The sequence below is a fragment of the Melospiza melodia genome, chromosome 18 (assembly GCF_035770615.1).
Source record: "Melospiza melodia melodia isolate bMelMel2 chromosome 18, bMelMel2.pri, whole genome shotgun sequence".
NCBI classification, from domain to species: Eukaryota; Metazoa; Chordata; class Aves; order Passeriformes; family Passerellidae; genus Melospiza; species Melospiza melodia.
In genome coordinates, this window is record NC_086211.1 from 12,276,813 (window position 1) to 12,298,125 (window position 21,313).

The 21,313-nt window shown below is 39.8% G+C and overlaps 1 protein-coding gene across 32 annotated transcripts in view; it reads right to left on the bottom strand.

The window, feature by feature from the left end:
* RBFOX1 (RNA binding fox-1 homolog 1) overlaps window positions 1-21,313 on the bottom strand; it is a 1,162,974-nt gene that overhangs the window by 258,423 nt on the left and 883,238 nt on the right. For 6 of the 32 annotated variants that reach the window (XM_063171141.1, XM_063171145.1, XM_063171146.1 and 3 more), the window contains exon 1: window positions 7,947-8,087. The exons of 22 other annotated variants lie outside the window; for them this stretch is intronic. Coding sequence is in view for 4 of the 10 variants with exons in the window: in XM_063171138.1 (XP_063027208.1) it covers window positions 7,947-8,090 (144 nt within the window). In the remaining 6 variants the exon portion in view is untranslated. Of the gene's footprint in view, window positions 1-7,946; window positions 8,418-21,313 lie in introns of those variants that run through there. 4 more of the 32 variants (XM_063171138.1, XM_063171132.1, XM_063171131.1 and 1 more) reach the window with 4 other exon arrangements.

The following is a 21,313-nucleotide window of genomic DNA, read 5'->3' on the forward strand; positions in this document are numbered from 1 at the left end:
ATCCATCCCAAAGGTAACCCAGCATCAATCCCAAAGGTAACCCAGCATCCATTCCAAAGGTAACCCAGCACCCATCCCAAAGGTAACCCAGCACCCATCCCAAGGGTGCCCAGCACCAGCACTCCAAATAACACATTCATCCCATCTAAGCCATAAATATTTAAGGCATTTGAAATGCTGCTTTGCAAAAGTGAGCAAGCTGAAGTCAGAAGAGGGAAACATTCCAGTGGGCCATTTTACACTTCTGCAGCCATCCAGCAGAGCTGAGATTACAGGAATAAGCCTGCAATGCATGCAGGAGTCCCTCTGCATTACACAATAATGACATCCTGAACGGAAATAAATGAAGCCCCTGCAGTGCTATTCTGTCAGCTTTTGAAAGTAAATAACTTCACTTCTGACAAGACAGAGACATTTTTTTCCTCCTCCTGCCACAGAGCATTAATTGAGCCATGCAGCCATGTAACATCCCAGAGACAGGACTAATACATGACAAGGAAGAAAGCTTACAGAGGGGACACTCATGGAATACATGGGTTGCCTAAGTTCTTTTCACCCCCAAATTTTCACACTAGCTCTGTTTTGGCAAAATCTTCTTCTGAGGGTGAACTTTCAACCTTGTTTTTGTGTCCCTTTAACACATTTATTTTACCTTATTTCAAAGAAATGCTGACATTTCACACTGCTTCATGAAAGACTGTGCTTATCATAAGCGTGTATTTTAAAACTTCTTGTCTTTCCTTGTTGGTAAATAAAGCTTCATGCCTATAATCAATTAATCAATATCTGTAATTAACTATTTCAAGTATACAAGACTTACTGTCCACAACAGAGATAATGATGATTGCTATAAAACAAATGCTATGAGAGGCAAAACCAAAGAAGTCAATTTCAAAATTACATCACAATTATAATAAACATGACTGCAAGTCAGCAGGAATTGAAGGAAGGCATATTAGAACTATAAGTATATACACAAACCACAAATATAAGATGACAGTATAAAATTGATGTACAGTTACAAAAAAAAAATCAAGATATTATAGCTAGGAAGAGCAACAATTTCTGGTGCATTTTGAAATAAAGGGTTAAAAGGTAAATTTAAATATGGTCCAAGATGAAAGCACTTGCATTCTTATTCACAAGTACCTGAACATCTTAAGGATTTAAATTTTGAAGTACCACAGAATTTCTTTCCATATCTGGAGGAAAAAGTAAAAATCAGTGACTCACTGTGAACAAAAAATAATTCACTGAACACTTCAGTTCTTACTACAGTGTCTAATTTTGATTCTGCCTGTGTTCAACACAACGAGAGAGAGCAGGATCAAAACACTGCGAGATCTCCCCACAGCTGGAGCCTGCTCTAGTGCAAAAGACCAAAGGCCCAACTACAACCAGCCAGGATAGCACAGACATTATATATGCTATTTTCTCTAATTAAATTCACTGGGCTGCTGCACTGACAGAGTGGGAGGGGAAGCAAAATGTAAAAGAAGTCAATGGTGCTGCACTAGGCAACTCGGAGGGGAATGAGCAATGCCAGCGAGGAAATGACAGCAGGTTCTCAGGAGGGCTCTTGCACTACACATCACACTTTAAAACTGATAAATCAATCGCACATGCACCTTTAAAAGGCAGGAAAGCTTGAAGGATTCTTAGAGGGTGTTGACTTCTCCCTTCCACCATTATTCTAACTCTATAAAACAAGGCGATAAATTCCAGTGTCACAATTTTTATCACTTTCATTTATGTCACCTATTAAAAACTTCAAGAATATTTTTAGCAGGACTAATATTAACATGAGCATAGTACTTATTTACCAATGCAGAAATACACACATTAAAAACCAAAAAAAGGTCAGACAAGTTTTGAATGGCTATGGTAAAAAAAAAAATCTAAAACTGAAATATCTATTGGCTGCCCTGAGAAAAACCCCTGCTTACATAACCACCACACACTTCCCTTGGCATAAAATACCATACCACTTTTTTTTCTTTCCTCTTTTTGTTCTTTTTTCCCCCAGAAAATATCCATCCATACACATATTCAGCAAATATAATGAATTGGGATAACTTACAAATAGCCCAACACGCAATATCCAGGCACCCCTTTTCAGTTAAAGCCTTTTAAAATGTTCAAAGAGGTCACTTAGTAAAAAACAATGATTCTAAACCAAAAATATTCACCTGCTCCTGTCACACTGAAGCTCCTTTGCAACTGCTCTTGTTCTTATAGTCCAAAGCAGCAGGTCACCTTCTTAACAGATTCTTCTGGTTTGTTGAGGAGTTTTTGTGTTTGGAGTTGGTTTTCTTTTTTTTTTGGTTGGGGCTTTTTTTTCCCCCCCTTCTTCTAGTATTTAAAGAGGAGAGTACTTCACTAAAGCACCTCCTCTCCTTTTGTGAGAGACTGACCTTGTTTGACAAGGCTGGAGTTAAATGCCCCAAACCAGCTCTTACTCAGAATGAGAGCTGCTCCAGCACTTGATCTCTGAGCCACTTCTCATTAGCCTCTGGAAAACAACGGAGACAAAAGCTATGCAAACGTGGAAATTGGGCTTCGATCACAGGTGGAATCAGCTCTCGGGTTTGTTGGTGAATACCAAACGATCTTATTTACCCCGAGCAGGATAAACAGCGAGGCATCACTCCTGAAATCCGCATTAGCAGCACTCCTGGATGCAACAGCTGCACTCCCACCTTTTGAGGTCTGCTTCATTCATGCACTGAAATTCCCTCGGAGTGCCACAGTGCCCCCTTAGGTACAAATGCATCCACAGGATAAGGTCTGGAGCATGGCAGCTCCCTTTTTGTTTTAACAGAGTGCTATAATTTGTCTGACATAGCACAGCCTTTTACCCTACACATTTGAATAAACAAGCACTGTGTTTCTCTAGGGGCAGCGAGGCTGGTTAAATGAATCAGAAAACCCTGAAAATATTGCCTACCCTCAGTCCATCAGCTACTGGACAATTATTCAAGGCCCAGCTGTAAGAAAAACAGATGGTGAGTGAGCATTAGTACCGTGGACTTCTTTGCACTCATGCAGTCATAAGCAGAGGTTGTAGGTTCTCACATGAAAATTGCCATGAAATAGCAGAGAGAGGAACAAAATCGTGCAAAGACTCCAATTTATAAGATAACAGATGCTTAAAATTTTCAAGAAGTAAAGTCAGATTAACTGATTTTACAGGAGAGCCACAGAGTGAGTACTGTAAAGGGACCAGGCAAAGAAAGGCAGTGTTCTCATGATTGGTTTAAGCAGGGTCACCATAAAACATGAGTTATTGAATTCTACTGACATACCTGAACCTTTGAAGAGTCACTGAAGTATAAAATGCAAAAACTAGATACTCAGAACTGCAACTGCAATGGTGGCATTCAGCAATTGATGTGATTTTGCTCTATTGAAAAAGTTAAACGGTATCCAGGAACTGTTTGAATTGTTCATCCATTCAATTTTTTACACAATTTTAGCACAAAGATAATCTGTTCTAATCTTTATTCCATTATTGACACTATTGACTACATCAATTGAAATTGCTACCAAATAAATCAACGTTGAATTAAGCCATGAAGAAACAATGTGATAAAAAGTCTTTCAGGCTCCTATAAATCATCAGATCCAGAAGCATGACATAAGTAACTGAGAGGGGAATTCAGCTTTTCTCCATAGCCATAATGCTTAAGGCCCAAATAAAATTACACTAATTTACCATGTAAGCAGTGATGGAATAGCTGAGGTAGAGATGGAGGTTTTGTTGGTTTCGGCTCTGTTTTCATGGTGGATTCTTTTCATCATTGATATGAGAGCTGTACCATGAACTACTTTGTTAAAGACAGAAAAGGTTGATATTGAAGTTTCAGTTCAATTGTTTTCGATCTGTGAATGTCCACTATGAGCAATTGCTCCATTTAAGAGGAATTACCCTTTGTCCAAACCACTTCACTATTAAAAACAAAGCACATCTATCATCATTAAACAGAAAAAAAAAATACCAATTTTAAAATAATGACAGCAGCATTGTACACCGTGACATGGAATATTCCGTGATGTTGCAAAACAAGTTTGTTTTGTCACTTTACTCAGAAAACCCCAACAGAATAACCAGCAAAACAGACCACAGGAAAACATCAGTTAACAGAGCTAAGCCTCCTTTAATATATCCCAAATCCCAATTTACCAGCGGTCGACATTTTGTTGCAAAAATTACTTCAGTTTGCCATTTGATGTAAACTTGTAGTCAGAAATTTGGTTTTGCATTGATGTGCCATATTAAGGAGAAGAAGAGAAAACACAGGCATGCAGCTGTTTCTAACCCCATGAAATGTTACCAAAAGATAGGGTGCACTACAAATGCAACTTCGCTTCTCCTGTATCTTTAAATATTGACACTCAGGAAAATTCTCACCCAAAAGCATCCACACTTTCCCAGCTGGCCCTGTCCTTACAGTGACGCAGTGAAAACTTGCAAGGCAAAGCCCTCAAATTTCTCCCTCTGTTCATTGCTGCCACTGACACAGTCACTTTGGGGTGATGCTCTTTGAAAAGTCACTCTGGATTCCCATGGTTAGAACCCTATGATCAGAACCATCTTATTAAGAAAATGTCCACATAATTTCAGACCATTTCAAACAACTAACTCAGAAGCATTCTTCAGCTGCTGTTGGCTTTTTGAAGTCAATGTCTTATAGAGAGTTAATCTATAACATGACCTAGGCCTCTGTCCTTTATTCATTTTCAACTTTATTTTCAGGAGTTAAACTCAAAATATTGTTAGGTAAAGCATCCTCCATGCATAAATTGTTTAAAAAAAAATAATCAGTTCCTCACTTGGCTCTTAAAACATTACACGCATGTGTAAAGTGAAAGATATCAGAGCAAATACTCAAGTTTCTAACCCTGGAAAAAGTAGTACAGCACTTCTGTAGCACACTGTGGAAAACAGTTTATCCATTTATCCTACACTAACTGGCCAAGTGATGTCACTTGCACAAAGAAATTATGGCCAATTTTAAATGACTACCAAAGCACAGATTTTCCCAAATTATTCATTCAGCTCCACAGAAAACCAGCATCCTTGTGGCTATGGGGATAAATAAATATTTAGTGACAAAGAGTGGCTTCCTCATCTTGAGAAGAATGTAATGCCTTTCACAGTCTTCCAAGAAAGACACATCTCCAATTGTAAAATTTACACCTGACAGAATAACAATGTAAATACACAAAAATAAGAATAATTATCTTCATAAGTTCTAAATAGGCAGCAAAGTTTAACAATTGACTTATAACTCAGTTATAATACAGATGTCTGAGTTCATTTTAATTGAGGTGCAAGTGAGCAGACAGATCTCAAGTGCAATTTTTAGAGAGGAAAAAAAAATACTTGATAGCTTCACAATATCTATTTACTGCTGGTCACAGGTTGCACAGGCAGGGGGGATTCACTAGTTATTAAGTTGCCACATAAGGCTTTTAGGTTACCTGTATTTAAGATCGATAGACAACTTGATAGAGAGAGAAAAACATTTACAGTTTCACTAAAATACTGATATTTGCAGTAAACGTACGAACCAAGTCTTTTTGTCTGTTTGCTCTAAACTATCTGATAGGGGAAAAGTAGCAAAAAAACCAAGTAGATTGTCATGGCAAAAGTTTATTAATGCTTTTCAAAAAAAACCAACTTCTTATTCCTTTGCTGTTTAAAACCAGAACCATGTTATATTGGCTTTGCAGGTGATGTCAACTCAGTCCTCTCTGCCTGGATAATTTTGAGATAAAGTAGCATTGTTCCTAAAGAAATACTTAACCAAATGCATAAAATAAGAGACCATATGTGAATTAAGAACATGATTATCTGACTCTCTAGGAATTCAGAATAACTAAAATGCCAGCCAGCGATCAAAAGAAGCAACAAGCAGAGAATTTTAGAACCTGCCACAATTTTCATCACAAATTTAGCAGACTTTTCAACCTCTTATATAATTGTGATTAGCACACACAGGGTGATTCTAAACTGACAATAGGATTAAGGAGATGAGAAAGCAAACACTTTAAAAAAAATTCTTTCAGTGTAGCAGTTAATCCACTTAAAGAGTTAAAAATTATCCACTAGATATAGCGCTTTGCAAAGTGCATTAGCAATCACTTCTCATCTTCCTCTCAGATGGAACAGAGGCAGCTGAATTCCCTGTTTTATTCATTAGAGTTGCACAGTTTCTTAAACCTTAAAGCAATGCCATGCCATAGATGTGTTTGCATAATGATACTGCAATATCTCACTGAGGAAGGTTATTGGAGCACCCAGCCTCATCTCTGTGTTATCCTTTATCAGCTCCTTGTGTGGCCATGTTGACCTCTCACCTGAATCCCCATTTTTCCTTTCAAAAGCCCTATCTTTAACACACAACTTGCTCTTTGACAAACTCAAAACAAGAAACCCAGAACAAAACACAGGAGTACATTTTGTATGTAACCACCAAGTGCACAAGTCACACTGGATCATTAAAGCTGATCTATAAATGCCATTCCCAAAACAGATCCAGAATACAGAACTACTAAGAACGTACATTTTAGTTATGGCATGCATTTACTGAAATTTAAGCACATCATATTTATCTGATGCAAATTCTAATTGCAGACATATGAATCCCTCCCACATGCATGGATAATCTAGGGCGCATGCAAGAATCTGTTATTATGCACTCCTAAGCTGGAAGTCAGAAATGGTTTATACTACACTACAGCAGGAAAAAAAGAAACCTACAGTAGGGTTTTATCCTGAAAATACTGGAGCTCTCTTCTTTCAGCAGTAACAGAAAAACAAATATCCTCAAATAAAAATAAGCTTTAGATCTATTTTATCTATTTCTTAGGAACAAAAAAATTATCGTACAACATATTTCAGGCTTTTGTGAATGCAGAAATAAAGTTAGACTTTCAGGGAAGTCATTATGCACAGAAACTGTTGTAGTGGAAGTTGGAAGAAATGCTCCTATTTGTTACAGTAGGCACAAGAATATTTTTTCCTCCTGAAGTTACAAGAGAACTGATAGGATAGACTGGATTAATCATTTTTGCATGATAACATATTTCTGTCTTGGCTCTACACACTTACTAGATGACTCTCTAATGGTGGATTCAGTTATAAAACAGAGTAGGATACAAACATGATTCCAAATTACTAGTTTTAAAAAAAGTGCTATTATAGTTATTTCACACTATAGCAAAGAGGGGTATCAATTATTAAATAATTTAGGAAGAGAGAGTGGGAGGAAATACTTTAAAAAAATCCTCTAAGCAGAAATGAAATGATTTTTTTTAAAATAATTGAAAATTGAGTAGAAATTGGTATTGTTTTGCTGATACCCAAACATTTTTTTTAAGCCCTGTCCAATATACTTCAGCGATAGAAGTGTTCTGCACAGATATATCTTTATAAATCATCCTTTTCCCTGTGAACTAAAAATCAGCTTGGCTTTAATCAGCAGCATGCTTTAACACAGACTTAAAATTCCTGTCTTCAAAGAAGGCTTAAACAAAATTGCCATTGGGCACATTTACATTAGAAGTATAATTTATGCCTGCAAGTGAATAAAGAGCAGTCCTTTATGGCTGAAACTCTGCTACAGCATCCACGAGAAACGCAGGCACAGTACTGTGTTAAATATCTATAAACATCACCAACAGAGACACAGCAAAAAAAAAAAAATAATAAAATAAACCAACAGCAAAATACCAAAAGATATGCGAAGGCTCGATGCTCTGTTAAAACATATTTTCTACTCACTCTCACATTCTTAAGTGCAGGCACAACACTCGCCGCACACGGTGGGAGACATTTATACAATCTATTCACACAAAAAATACCTCCCCGCCTGCAAATCCCCCGAACGGCGCTGACAAAGCAAGCACTGCGAGGAAAAGGAAAAGTTAAGCAAACTTACCTGCTGTAAGTACATAAAAGTCAAGGCACAGGAGAGCTGGGGACACATGCCCACATTCGGCAGTGCCACGCAGGTTGCACCCGTAAGGGGATGCTGCATGGTGTTGCTCTGAAGTCTACGTAGAACAAGTGAGGGGGCTTGCATGCAAGCACGTTTGCCCTATCTTGTCACTATGGGCTGGTTGTTATTTTTTTTTTTTTTTTCCTCCTCTCCCTTTTGATTATTTAAATAAGAAATGGGGTTTCTCGGCTGCCTTTCCTCTCCCCAGCGCTAAGCCCCTACATTCGTTTGTCAGCTAAGGCAACTTGGTAGGTTTAAACTACGAATTTTTAACCGAGAGGAAAAAAAGAAGACACAGCCTGCAGCCTATTGATGAGCAAATGGAACTTCCTCAATGACAGAGAGCTGAAGCTTGTCTCACAACAGTAGCTGCTGACTAGGAGAGAGAGAGAGAGAGAGAGAGACTCAGTGAGGCTCAGTCGGCTGGTGCTGATGCTGCACAGCTTCTCATTTGTCAAATGGGTCCTAGGGCAGGGTCTTTACCACTCACCAAAATTCAAATACTGCATTTTAAAAATCCCTGGAGAGGATAGGAAAGGAGAGAAAGTGAGCGCGCTGCATCGCAGGCATCCATGAGATCTGGGCAATTAGTGTCATTGCCCAGCTGGGACTGAATGCCTGTTATGATTCTGCACGCACACAGACACACTCACACCCTTCCCCCCTCCCAGGACTCACACCTGACTGGAAAAGGGCTTTCCCCTTCTAAGAACACAAGTGTGAAGCACAAAAGTGGGAAAGGGAAAGAATCTTGGCTAGTCAAGAGGATTCCGGCAAATACACAGCCCTATCAGCTAATGAGCTTTTTTTAAAGCACAAATTAATTTTATATCTACATTTCATTCGCTATCCAGCTTCCCAAAGAAGCCTATGAAAGCATTAGAGTGAAACTGTGCAGGAGCTGTGTAACCACTGCAGCAGAAACACTGGGAATGAAACAGAATTCTATGGCATACTGTGTCTACCTTACAGGGGGAGGGGAGCACACTTGGAGAAAGACTGTATCTTAAAATTGGTCTAAAGCCCATCTCATCTAAAATTACAAATTTATTTGACAGCTAGTCAATCTATTATCAAGGAGTGCCCTATCAGGTTACATGGAAAAATTACATTTGCAATTTTCAGAATTTAATGTTTACTTTCTACTTTGAGAACGATACCTCAAAATTAGTATTCCACTCTTGCCAGCTTTTTATTCACCCCCCCCCCTTTATTTTATGAAGTAATAATTATTCATTAGTAGATCTAGTTAGTCTTTATGTAATAAAGTAGGATGTGACCTGCAAATCAAATAATTTATACTACAGCTTGTCCTTGAGGTCCTATATTACAGATTTTTTTTTCCTAAGATACAACTCAAGTATAACAGAAGATATTACTATTTTTAATTAGAATTTGACAAATGAATTAAATATTAATTCTTCAGGAAAGAAGGTCAAACCTCACAGAACCACCTAAGGTTTTGAAGGGGTTCCTTCTTTTAAAAGGACTCTGAAGAAGATTTGAAAATCACCTATTTTATAGGATACATAATTCCCACAAAAACACATCTGAGACCAAGAGTTTAGTGCTAACAACAATAAGCAAATAACCCACATACAAGAAAAGCCTATTTCATCAACAGCATAACTGGTTTGATATAACATCTACCCTTAAAAACAAATAATAGTCCCCGCTTAACTGGAAACAGAATCAAAACACGTCTCTGCAACTCAGGTGCTACATTAAAAAAAAATAATTTCTTTCTCATTCTACATGTGCACACATACCTGCACCCACACAAGCCTCAGAGACTGATTTAGATCCACTAAGTCTTCTTCATGCAAAACTGAGTATTTTCCAGCAGGATCAGTTATTACGTCATTTTCTTTCTCAAAAGCAGTCAATGCAACAAAACCAAGGTACTCATAACTCGGTAATCAACACCAAAACAATCATGCACAAACTTACAATAAAGGAATTGGCTTTGGCTTAGGAAACATCCATGCTTTTTGCAGTTTATCATGGACTCATCTACTAAAACAGCCCAGATTATTTTATCACAAAAAAACCCTCCAAAAATCCAAACAAAAACCCCAAACCACCAACCAAAAAAACCTCTCATGCCACAGAGCAAGAGCAAGTGAGGAGGAGGAGAAATGAACCCTCTCTGTGCCCTTTCTCCTTTTTTCATTCTTTCTCTGTGCCTTAAGCAGTCTCCTGTCCTGACAGGAGTATGTCATGCTTTTCTTCATTCTTTTTTATTTTTTTCTAGCCCAGAAAGGCTGTTATTCTGCAAATGCCCTGAGCTGAGAGAAGTTTTTCCTCAGTTCAGTTTCATATGAAATACCATAAATAATACATGGCACTTTAATGAGACCTTATCAGCATGTTTAATGAAAAACAAATACGTTATGTAAGGTAACCCACTCCTTCTACATTATGTCAGAATCAAAGGCAGCATGCTTCCTAGCCAAACAGTTTGGAACTATATAAGCCTATCCAATTTCCCAAAGTGAGGTTCTGGAACATGGTGATGGTCAAGCAAAGCTTCTTCTGTCTACTGCACTATTTTACAGCTAAAAGGACATCCATAAAACAGATTAAATTCTTAAAAGCAGTGTGTTGAACAATTACTTCAAGAGAATTTAGCACTGTCAATGTAGCTAACAGTCATTGTAGAAGTGAATTTCTCATTGGCCTTTTATCCTTAATTTTCACCCAATTCAAAGTCAGAAAAACATGACTCACAAATACCATGAATCCCTGACATTTACATAATTATGTTGTTAAAAGAAGAACAGCAATATCTTAACTATCCAAATCATCTGTACACAGAGAAACAATAAACATACATAATTCAGTAGTGTAAGAGACCTAAAAAAGAAACACAATTCTTTAGCCTGATATATGCTCCTTCAAGAGATGCAGGGGAAAGTCATTACCAATTTTCATCCCTTCCAAGGATAACTTGTCATTATGTCTAAAAAGAAAAAAAGGTAACAAAGTGTGTTTTATTTTTATAAGTATAAAATCAATGTCTCTTCTTTAAAGCCATTTCCTTGTTTACACACACTTTTGTCCCTAACCCAGCCCATTAATCACCCCAGAGTCCCAGTTATGGCTATATATACCCTAAGTGCCACCACAGCTGTGCCAAGGGGACAGCAATGCCTGTGCACAGCCTGACCTTCCTGCACAGGGGCAGTGTCCCTGCAACAGCACCATGCATTCCACAGAGCAGCACAGGCTCCAGAGCATCTCATCTACAAATTGTTAACAGCTCCTTTTTGCCTTCATTCTGCCACAATCAGAGTGGGCAATTGCCAAGGCCACTTCTCCTCCAGCACATGACATTTCCCACCTTCATTCAGCCCTCTTGGGGCAGGAACTGAACTCACCCAACACTCAGCTGCTGATATTATCAAGTACCTATCGATTAACAACAAATATCAACATTTTACAATTTAAAAAAAAAAAAAAAAAAAAAGAGGTCAACCATCTACACTGCCCACATCAGCCTCTGTGGGAGTTCCTAGAAACATTCTAGGAGATAAAACCTTCTTCCACACTAATGATGGATGCATCTGAAATGCAACAACTACTGCACCACCAGGAGAGGCAACACTCCCTCCTCCAGCCTCTTTGGGAGTTCCTAGAAATATTCTGTGAGATAAAACCTTCTTCCACGCTAATGATGGATGCATCTGAGATGCAACGACTACTGCACCACCAGGAGAGGCAACACTCCCTCCTGCAGCCTCTTTGGGCTGCCCATGCCATGGTTTATGGCACAGGCAGAGAACTTGCAGACAAACACCTTCTCCCCACAGTCAGTGAGAACACCATTTGAAAAATGCCACCAGCAAAGCCTGGACCAAACTTGAACACGCAGATAAAAACATGAAAGCAGAGAAGTTCTGCAAAAAGGACCAACAACACTTCTCACACAGCTGACTTACAAATCCAAAACCAACTGGCATTTGCAATGCATCTGTTTGTTTAATGTAACACTTTCTACTTAAAATCAACCACTCCGTTGTTGTGACCTGGTAGGCAACCTCAAACTGAAGTTCAAATTTTGCATTTCCAAACTTTTGACCTACAAGTCAACCTTTGGAATTACCGCAGCAGAGTGTCTAACATTCCAGCCATTTCCATCAAGTAAAGGAAAGCTCTGAAAGACGTCACCTGCACCACCACACACCATCTCACACCTCAAACTCATCTCAGTAGTAGCCTACATTAAGAAGTTCACACATAGAGCATCAAGCATCAGAAAAAATAAACCACGACTGCATATTAAACACTCCATGTGAAGAAGGTAGTTTCTTCTCAACTTTATAAAGTGGTTGGTATGGTACAAAAATCATTCAGACAAGTGGCATAAAATCTAATAGTAGAGCAGTCCTTTCTCTAAATTCTCCTTTTCTAGCACCACATGAAAAAATAGCTCCCTGGACTTGACCCCAGGAAAAGCAGTATATTATAAAATTGAATAGATCAGAAACATATTTTGATAAATTACTATCAGTTATCAATATCTCTGCCTGTATTTCACATAGTATTCTATTTTACAGTAGATATACTGTATCTTTTAAAAAAAAAAAAAAGTGAGGAAACATAACAGAATTTTTTAATATTCTGTACTATCAAAAATATTAAATAGGGTTTTCCTCTGTTCTGGTAAACTAAAAGGCACCATCTCATCCTTCCAGTGGTATTTTCCTATTTCCCTATTTCTAATATCAGGTTTATCTCTCCTTTAGTAAGTAGGTTTTTTTGCACAAAGATCAGGACATTACAGAGGCTCATGCTTACCTCAGGCAAGCAAGAATCACTAATTTTCTGTTTCTATTAAGCACCGTGTTACATCCATTGACTCCTCCTGTACTTCATACCCAATCTCCCCAAACCCTCTGCAGCACAGAGTTAACCTCCTCAGCACCACTCAACACACAAACACTCAGCATTAACTCCGAATTTTTCACAACAGAAGCAGCCAGGAGCCCTTATTTCCACCAAGGGGGGAAAGGCAAGAAAATGAAATATTCAGCATCTAGAGAGTTAGGGGAGTGCGTTCCTTGGCGGGGTGATCTCACTGCTTTGGAGGTGGTATCCTCGTTTTGGGGTATCCTGTGGGGAGCCTGGGGGATGCAAACAAGGCTGGTGTGGGTGTTCTGTGGGGAGCCTGGGGGATGCAAACAAGGCTGGTGTGGGTGTTCTGCGGGGAACCTGGGGGATGCAAACAAGGCTGGTGTGGGTGTTCTGTGGGGAACCTGGGGGATGCAAACACCCCTGCTGTGGGTGTTCTGTGGGGAGCCTGGGGGATGCAAACAAGGCTGGTGTGGGTGTTCTGTGGGGAGCCTGGGGGATGCACACCAGGCCGGTTTAAGCCCCGCGGGCGGTTCGGGTGCGTGCGGAGCGGGGCCGGGAGCGCTCCCGCTCCGCCGTTCCGGGCGCTCCATCTAGCGGAGACACGGCTCATTCCTTCCAGGGGACACGGAGCGGGCCCGGACACAGCCGGCATTCCCTGCGGACAGCGCCATCCATCCCGAGCGCCCCGAGCTCTCCCGCATCCATCCCCACGGTCCCTGCTCGCTTCTCCGCCTTCCCGGCCGATTTTTGTGCTGCATCAGCACCGAGACTCGGTGGGCAGACAGCGCAAAGCCAGCGCGGCCGGTGCATCAAGAGAAAAGGAGCTGGGGATGCGCTGGTGGCACAGGAACCACGGGCAGGATAAGGAAGGGCTGCGCTGGGCAGAACAAGAGCAATGAGTGCAGCGGCTCTGCTCTAGCAAACTTAAAGATGATGTGCCATTCCATAGTCAGGAAAATAAACAAAAAAATACCCAAATAGCTTTATCTCAAGTGTTAACTCCAAACTCGGGAAGCAGTGGCATAGGCAGGCCCAAGAAGGTGAAACAGAAATTGGTGCAGCAAAAATCCTCTGTCAATCCCACTGTCACCTCCCTCAGCACAAAGGTAGGGCACACACCACGACATTTCATTTGGGAAGCACAGGGTGCTCACACCAGCCATACATTACTGTCACGACACCAAACCAATTTCTACAAACAGCTACTTAAAGCAATTCTTTAGGTCTGACGCATTGGAACAAGCCTGCATCACAAAAGGACCCCCCCGAACACAGGTGTGCAGCTCAATAATTAGCATTTAGGTTATTCTTTGTATCACAATCTTAGAAAGACAACTAGTGTGCCTTGCCCTATAATGGTTTTTCCACAATTCCAGATGAGAAGACACGGCAGTGTAATTCTTAGAAAATGAACTCGATGAAACTTAAAAATTCACAATTTTTAAAACTTAATCTAAAAATTAAGGAATATTAACCACAGAAAATTGTGCACACTTTGTTTATGTTCAGCCCATAGAATGGGAGGGTACAAACTACTCAGAGGTGTACAGCTGGACCTGAAGTGACAAAGCCTACTTTTCCCTGCTGCCACTTGTGGCAGTTGGTCAAGTATCAGGAGAAAGAGAGAGTATTTGATAGTGCATGTTTCACTTAAATTTGCTTTTATACAAAATTTTGTTTTCTTATTTTGTATAGACACAAGTTACTTACAGTACTACACTCCCTGTGTTGTTCATGTATACAACACTTATTTTAAACTAAAATTTTGACACAAATTCATTAATCCACAGAGGTTTGCCCTATTGGTTTGGTTGGGTTTTTTCCCCTCCATAATTTGTACCACCACATCTCACACTTTGCTGCTGTTATAAATTCACTAGGAAAGAATTTAACTTTGAGGACAAAGTAAGCTCCAGGAGAACAGAACTTTAGAGCTTGTTTCCATGTAATACAAATAAAAAATAAAATAACTAAAGTAGCATCAAATTTAATTGTAAGAATACACAGTAGGGCAGCATAAACACATCTTGATCAAGAAGGTTTTTCATAAAATATTATTAATCTTTTCAAAATTAAAAGAATGTCAAATCTCAGAAGGAGAATAAGTGATAGATTAATTATGCTATTATGTAAAGGTTGCCTCTTTTTTCTGTAGGAATTAAATTAACTGCACATCAGCACAGCTTCCTTCACAGTGAAACCATATCTTTTATTATTCTGTCCACATCTGGACATCCCCTCATATATTCTGAATCTAAGTCCACACACTTAGTCCTCAGTGCCGGACTCATTTAATGGATACCAGAACAGACAGTAACACGCTCATGTACGGCACCAAGAAATCCTCCCTGTCTCTACTTCCTCCTCCTTTGCTGAAAATATTCCTCATCATTTTGGCCCTGCCCCATAACATGGGCTAAGTCACTTCCAAATTTAGCGCAATGATTCCATCTCTAGTTTTTATTTCAGCTTTAAATCTGGATTTTCATTTAAAACTCCCTCTTATGACCAAGCCTTACAGGTTATAGTTAATACCCAGCTTCACCCCAAGAGATAAAGATATGACTCAGGAGAACTAAAATTGAGGGGTTTGTAGCTTTAAGCTTCAGTTTATACTGAAGCACTATCAAGGCTTTCCAAGGTAGGCTTTCTAAAATCCCATTCCAGAAGACAGATCCCTGATGCCACGAGCCAGTCTCATTCCTGTGCCAGAATCTAGGAGGAAAAGGTTGGGTTTTGTTTTCTGGTTAGTTTTTCATTTTTTTTAACTTAAAAGTTTGGCTCTCTAACCTTGCAGAATGACAAGCTTAGGCATGGAAGGAGTTTTGTATGTGAAATTGGTACAAAGCTGCATATAAAGTGTTGTTTAGTTTGAGGTAGGGACAGAAGTACCATGTGAGAAAGTCCAATTTTATACACAGAGTCAATATTGGCTCCTTTCCTTTCTTCTGGTTTATCCACCAATTTTCAATGAAGCAGTTTGCTTTTTTTCCTAATTGCATTTTCCCCTCAATTGTCCAGGGATCCTGTCCTTTCCATATTACATTTCCAGTTGTTTCATTAGTGTAACCTCTTTCTGTTCATGAGTCCAGCATCAGCTCCCTCCTCCTCTCTTCACACTCTAATTGGTCTTTTTTTCCTTCATCTTTTCTACTTCAATTGATAAGGTGTCACACTCCACACCACTGAGTCTTTTTCTTCCCCTCAGCTACTAACTAGAGTGCGAAAATTCATCCACAATATTTTCTCAAAGCCACTTTCATCAACACTAATCAGCTCTCCCTTGCTGTGGTGGCCATCCTTCTTCTCTCCTACCTTTTTATTTTTATATTTTTATAATTCCTTCCTTTCTAAACTTTCTTAACACAACAAAATTCACACTGGAAACTCTGAATTTACTCTCCTGTTCCCTTCTGCTGCTTTTTGGCATTATTTCAGCAAAGTTCAAGTGTCTCATCCTCCAGGATTCAGACCATCCAAGACTCAGCATTAAGATCTGATCCTGCTGGACGATTACACACAGATTACCTGACGTGCTTTAGTGTGATATCCACATGAATAACTCTTCCTCTTTGCTCTCCTTACATTACCAAAACTCGTTCTCCAGTTAAGACTATGGTTTCGTCTATTCCTTAAAGATTTAGAATTTGTTCAAGAAATTTAAAATCTTTTCAAGAAAATTCAGCAACATCAAAATGTTAACACCATAATTAAACAAAAATTACTACAAATATTCAAATTAAAGAAATTGTCATAGAAATTTGAAAATTAATTACTCTTCAAATTTAACTCATTATTAGTGCATCTCCATGGTTCTGCAGTTTCTGACTTCTATTTATGGAATGCCTCCAAAGACTCTCAGATTAAAATATAAATCTTAAAGACACAAAGCAAAGTCATTTGGTTTTGGCTTAATTCTGACCATATAAAAATTGAGACTTCATCCTCTCATAGCTGTTATATTTTGTGAGGAAATTGTACCTTGCTTTGTCATCTCTCAATATGATACTCATACAATATGATTTATTTTATTATAAATAGTATTATTTATTCATTAAAACGGCATCGAATAAATCCAACACCTAAAAAAATAAAAGAAAAAAAGACCTAAAATTGGATTTCAAAGCATTGCTTTTATGTGAATATGGTCTTTTCTGCAAACCTGAATGGTACATGAAATTCAGCTCTTGGAGTCAGAGAACATGAGTGAGGTCAGAGAACACATATCAATAAAGTGCCTGAGCACATGGGGCTGGATGAACTCTCACACACTATATAGAACCCTACAGATTATTTTCCTGGGGCTCCCAGTCTTTCCCACAGTGGTTTCTAATTGATCCTGAGCACAGAGAACCCACTTAGGCCTGACTTAACTCTCCAACCTCACATTTTGTAGCTTCACCCACCAAAACCAACTTCTCCTCTGGGAAAGGCTCCTCCATAGACATCCCAAAAGCACAAAAGGAGGAGAAATATTCCTCATATTAGGCCAAACAGGTCAGTTAAAGCTAGCAAGGGGAAGCATTGCCCTCCTCTTCAGCCAGAGCCTGAATATGCTTCTACAAATAGCATCTCTCCAAAAGTTATGCTTAATTTCTGCTCAAAAATGCATAAAAAGTACATCAAACAGATAAAATTATTCATTTGCAAATAGTATATTTAAATTTAGAGACAGAGAACCGAGAAGCTTCAAGTACCATGTTTTTGTAGTGGTTGTTTAAAACAATAGAAAGCCAAGACTTTAAAAGTAATTACTTTCCCTAAAGTTCAGGAAAATATATCTATATCCATAAAACACCCATATAAATAAAACCACAATTCTGTACAACTCCTGTACATTATTACAGAGATAAAACCAACATTTAAAACCAGGTAAAAATTGCAAAACTATTCATATGAAATGCTCTCATACCTGTCACTCCACGCAGCTGAGCTCAGCACAGTGCAAGTTTTACCTCTCCCAAACCCTTTATCAGCTCTGGCCCACCAGGTGCCCCAGCAGGGCTCCTCCCACCACAGGTGCAAGTGGTGCTGGAGGTTGCTCTGCTGCTGGGAATCCCAGCCAGGCCACCCAGCAGGTGCCACCATCAGGCCTCAGCACGAGCCACCCCACCTACACACAAAGGGTTCCACCACATCTCCTTTGGTGCCTCCCTCTTACGGAAAGGGAGCCCCAAAACCACAGAGCTTCCCTCCCTGTGCACATAAATCCATTCCTGCTCCAGAGAAAATCCCAACCCTTGCTAGGGTGCAGCACAGATCTCACTGGATCAGCTACGCTCAGCGCATTGTACATGCAATTTTACCACTGGATCTTGAACTTTTCCTTGGAGCCAGTACTATTGGCACCAAAACTACATTCCCTAATTCTGATAAGAAATGTTTCTGGGGTGTTAGAATCTTACCTATCAACAAAAAGCTAAAATATTAAATCTTGTAACTGTCTTCACTGGAATAATAGGGGCAAAATTAAAAGCAAGGACTCACCAGTAATCTCCAGACAGGGCAACTTCAGGATCCCACAGATAAACAAAACAGCAGAAAAACAAATACCAACATAACTAAACCAGCAGCTAGACTACAAATAGCAACCAGTAAAATATCTGCAGCATTGTTTCATCCTCCATTTACCTCGAGCCAAACTCATGGACCTGGTGGAAGCCTGAGCACTCGGTGAGTGCAGCCCTGGGCTCTGAACACAGAACACTGCAGTGCTGCAGAGAAGGCAGCAGGAACATTTTTCTCAAGGATTTAGTGATGCATTTCAAGTTAAACTCCATTGTAAGTTTATCACTGTACCTAGTTTTATCATTTTCTACAATAAAACAACACTAAAAGGGCAGTTCTGGGAGTGGATAATCGCACCTGATACACAGCATTGATCCTCAAAAAATTTCTCTTGACTTAAGGTGTGCTTTCATGTACTCCTCATTCTTATTAAAATATTTCAGCACCTAGTGCTGAAAAGTCAATGTGATTTTCAAGACTGAAATAATATGGAAAGAAATACGTCTGAAACAAGCAAACTTTAACAATCTTATTTACCTAAATCTTGCCAAAGTGATTCAATTGCCATAAAATACTTAGTCAAGGAGCAGACAGCCTTGCTGCATAATTCATCAGTCATTTTAATCCTGTTGATGAGTATCAGGTTCTTTACAGAAATGCTTTTAAGGAGTGCTTAAGAAAAATCATTGTTAGTTAGGGAATTATGAGATGTATTACTAACAGATAAAACAATCCAGCAAAACCCACCCTATGGCCTCTGTAATTGCAAATGATATTCTTACAAAGAAAACTTATACCCCTGAAGTCATAGACAAACTGCAAATGCTAATACTTTACACAGAAATCTGAGTCAATAGGTTTTCCCAGCATTTACTTTAAAATTACTGAAAAATACTAGGCACAAAGAAGAATTTGCTCAGTTCTGAGGTTGCTCTAGATCTCAGTTACTTGCAAGCTGAAAGCAAAAAAATCTGATCAACAAAATGGAGTTGTACACAGTCCTGATTACTGGAGAAACTTGAAGTTGTTTTTATTCTTTTCATATTACCTACCACTAAATGATTTTATATATCAATAATGACAAAAGTAAATTACATATTTTACTAAGACTGTGAACTAAATAATAAAGCTTGCAAAACACCAGAACTAAGTTTATTTGTGTAATTAGAATTTAAACATCTTGTCTGTTTTATTCTATACATGTTTCCCATACAGAGCTGGACCCTCCCTCAGTCAGCTGAGAATATGCATAGGCAAAACAACACTGGAATGACTGAATCACAAAAAAAAAAAAAAAAAAAAAATTGTTCCTTGCTTTTCATTCATTTTTTGTTCTCCAGCATTCATGCCTGCTCCAAAAAATCCTTGGAATTGTGAGCCAGGGGCAGAACAATCAGCTGCTCCTGCAGGACCTGCACACACAGCCCCATCTGCACTGGGATGGGAGACATGGTCAGAAGAGGCAAAATCGTGAGATTTCAACCCATGAATTTCTGGGAGTTATTTAATTGTTGTTGGTCAAATTTGAGCAGGTATTCTGACTGACTTGAAAGGGCCAAAGTCATGTTCCTGAAAAATATCCCATTTTCTCTGGTGACCTATCAAAGACTGCTAGAATCTCTTTAGAATACTGCCTTTCATGCATTTTGAGAAGTACAAAGAAATGGTCTAAAACTCAAGCATTGAATTCCAAAGAATTTAAATTCATAAATTTAACTTTGAGGATGAATCTCACATCTCTGAACACGACCTAATAAAGTGTTGCAAATCCGTCTCTGTTGGGATGGTGTGAAAATCAGCTGCACTATCCCAGCTCAGCCTTGTCCAGCTGTGGGCTCAGGGGCTGATGCCTCTCCCTTGTCAGTGCTTATCACACCTCATTGTGTCCAAATGTGGGATTCCCTTGGGTTTGAGAGTCAGAGGAGCCAGCATGAAGTTTAATCAGTCCAAGTGCCCAGTCCTGCATTTTGGCCACAATAACCCCTGCAATGCTGTGGGCTGGGGACGGCGTGGCTGGACAGTGCCCAGGCAGAAAGGGACCTGGGGACACTGATGGACAGACACTGACCATGAGCCAGCAGTGTGCCTTGGGGGCCAAGAAGGCCAAGGGCTCCTGGCCTGGATCAGGAGTGGTGTGGCCAGCAGGAGCAGGGAGCTCATTCTGCCCCTGCACTGGGCACTGGTGAGGGCACACCTGAGTGCTGTGTCCAGCTCTGGCCCCTCAGTTTGGGAAGGACCTTGGGACACTGAGCACATCCAGAGGGGACAGCGAGGCTGGAGAGGGGCTGGGGACACAAACCCTGTGAGGAAGCCCTGAGGGAGCTGGGGGTGCTCAGCCTGGAGAAAAGGAGACTCAGGGGTGCCCTTATCACTCTCTGCAGCTCCTGAAAGGTGCCTGTGCTCAGCTGGGGCTGGGCTCTGTCTGCAGCAGCACTGACACAACCAGAGCACACAGCCTCAGGCTGCACCAAGGGAAATACAGGTTGGACATTAAGGAAAAAAATATTTATGGAAAGAGTGATAAAGTTCTGGAATGTTCTGCCTGGGTGGGGTCCCCATCCCTGGGTGTGTTTAACAAAGCCTGGATGTGGCACTGGGTGCCAGGGTTTAGGTGAGGTGCTGGGGCTGGGTTGGACTCGATGATCTTGAAGATAGATCTCTTCCAGCCTGGGGATTCTGTGATTCTGGGAATCAGGTGTGCCAGTGCTCACTTAGTTACACAGCATTTTCGGTGTCCCACCACTACCACGGATGAATGCTGGCTTCTGCATCTCCTTAGTCAAACTAAACCCAGCTTTACTTCTGTCCCATGTAATTTTAATTTATGTGCCAATAACTGTCCACATTATATGCATGGAGAAAAACAGCAGTTTAAATTTAGGAATTTCTGGTTTTCAGAACAAGAAAAATTCAAGTGCTCAAGTCCTCAAACTTACACATAA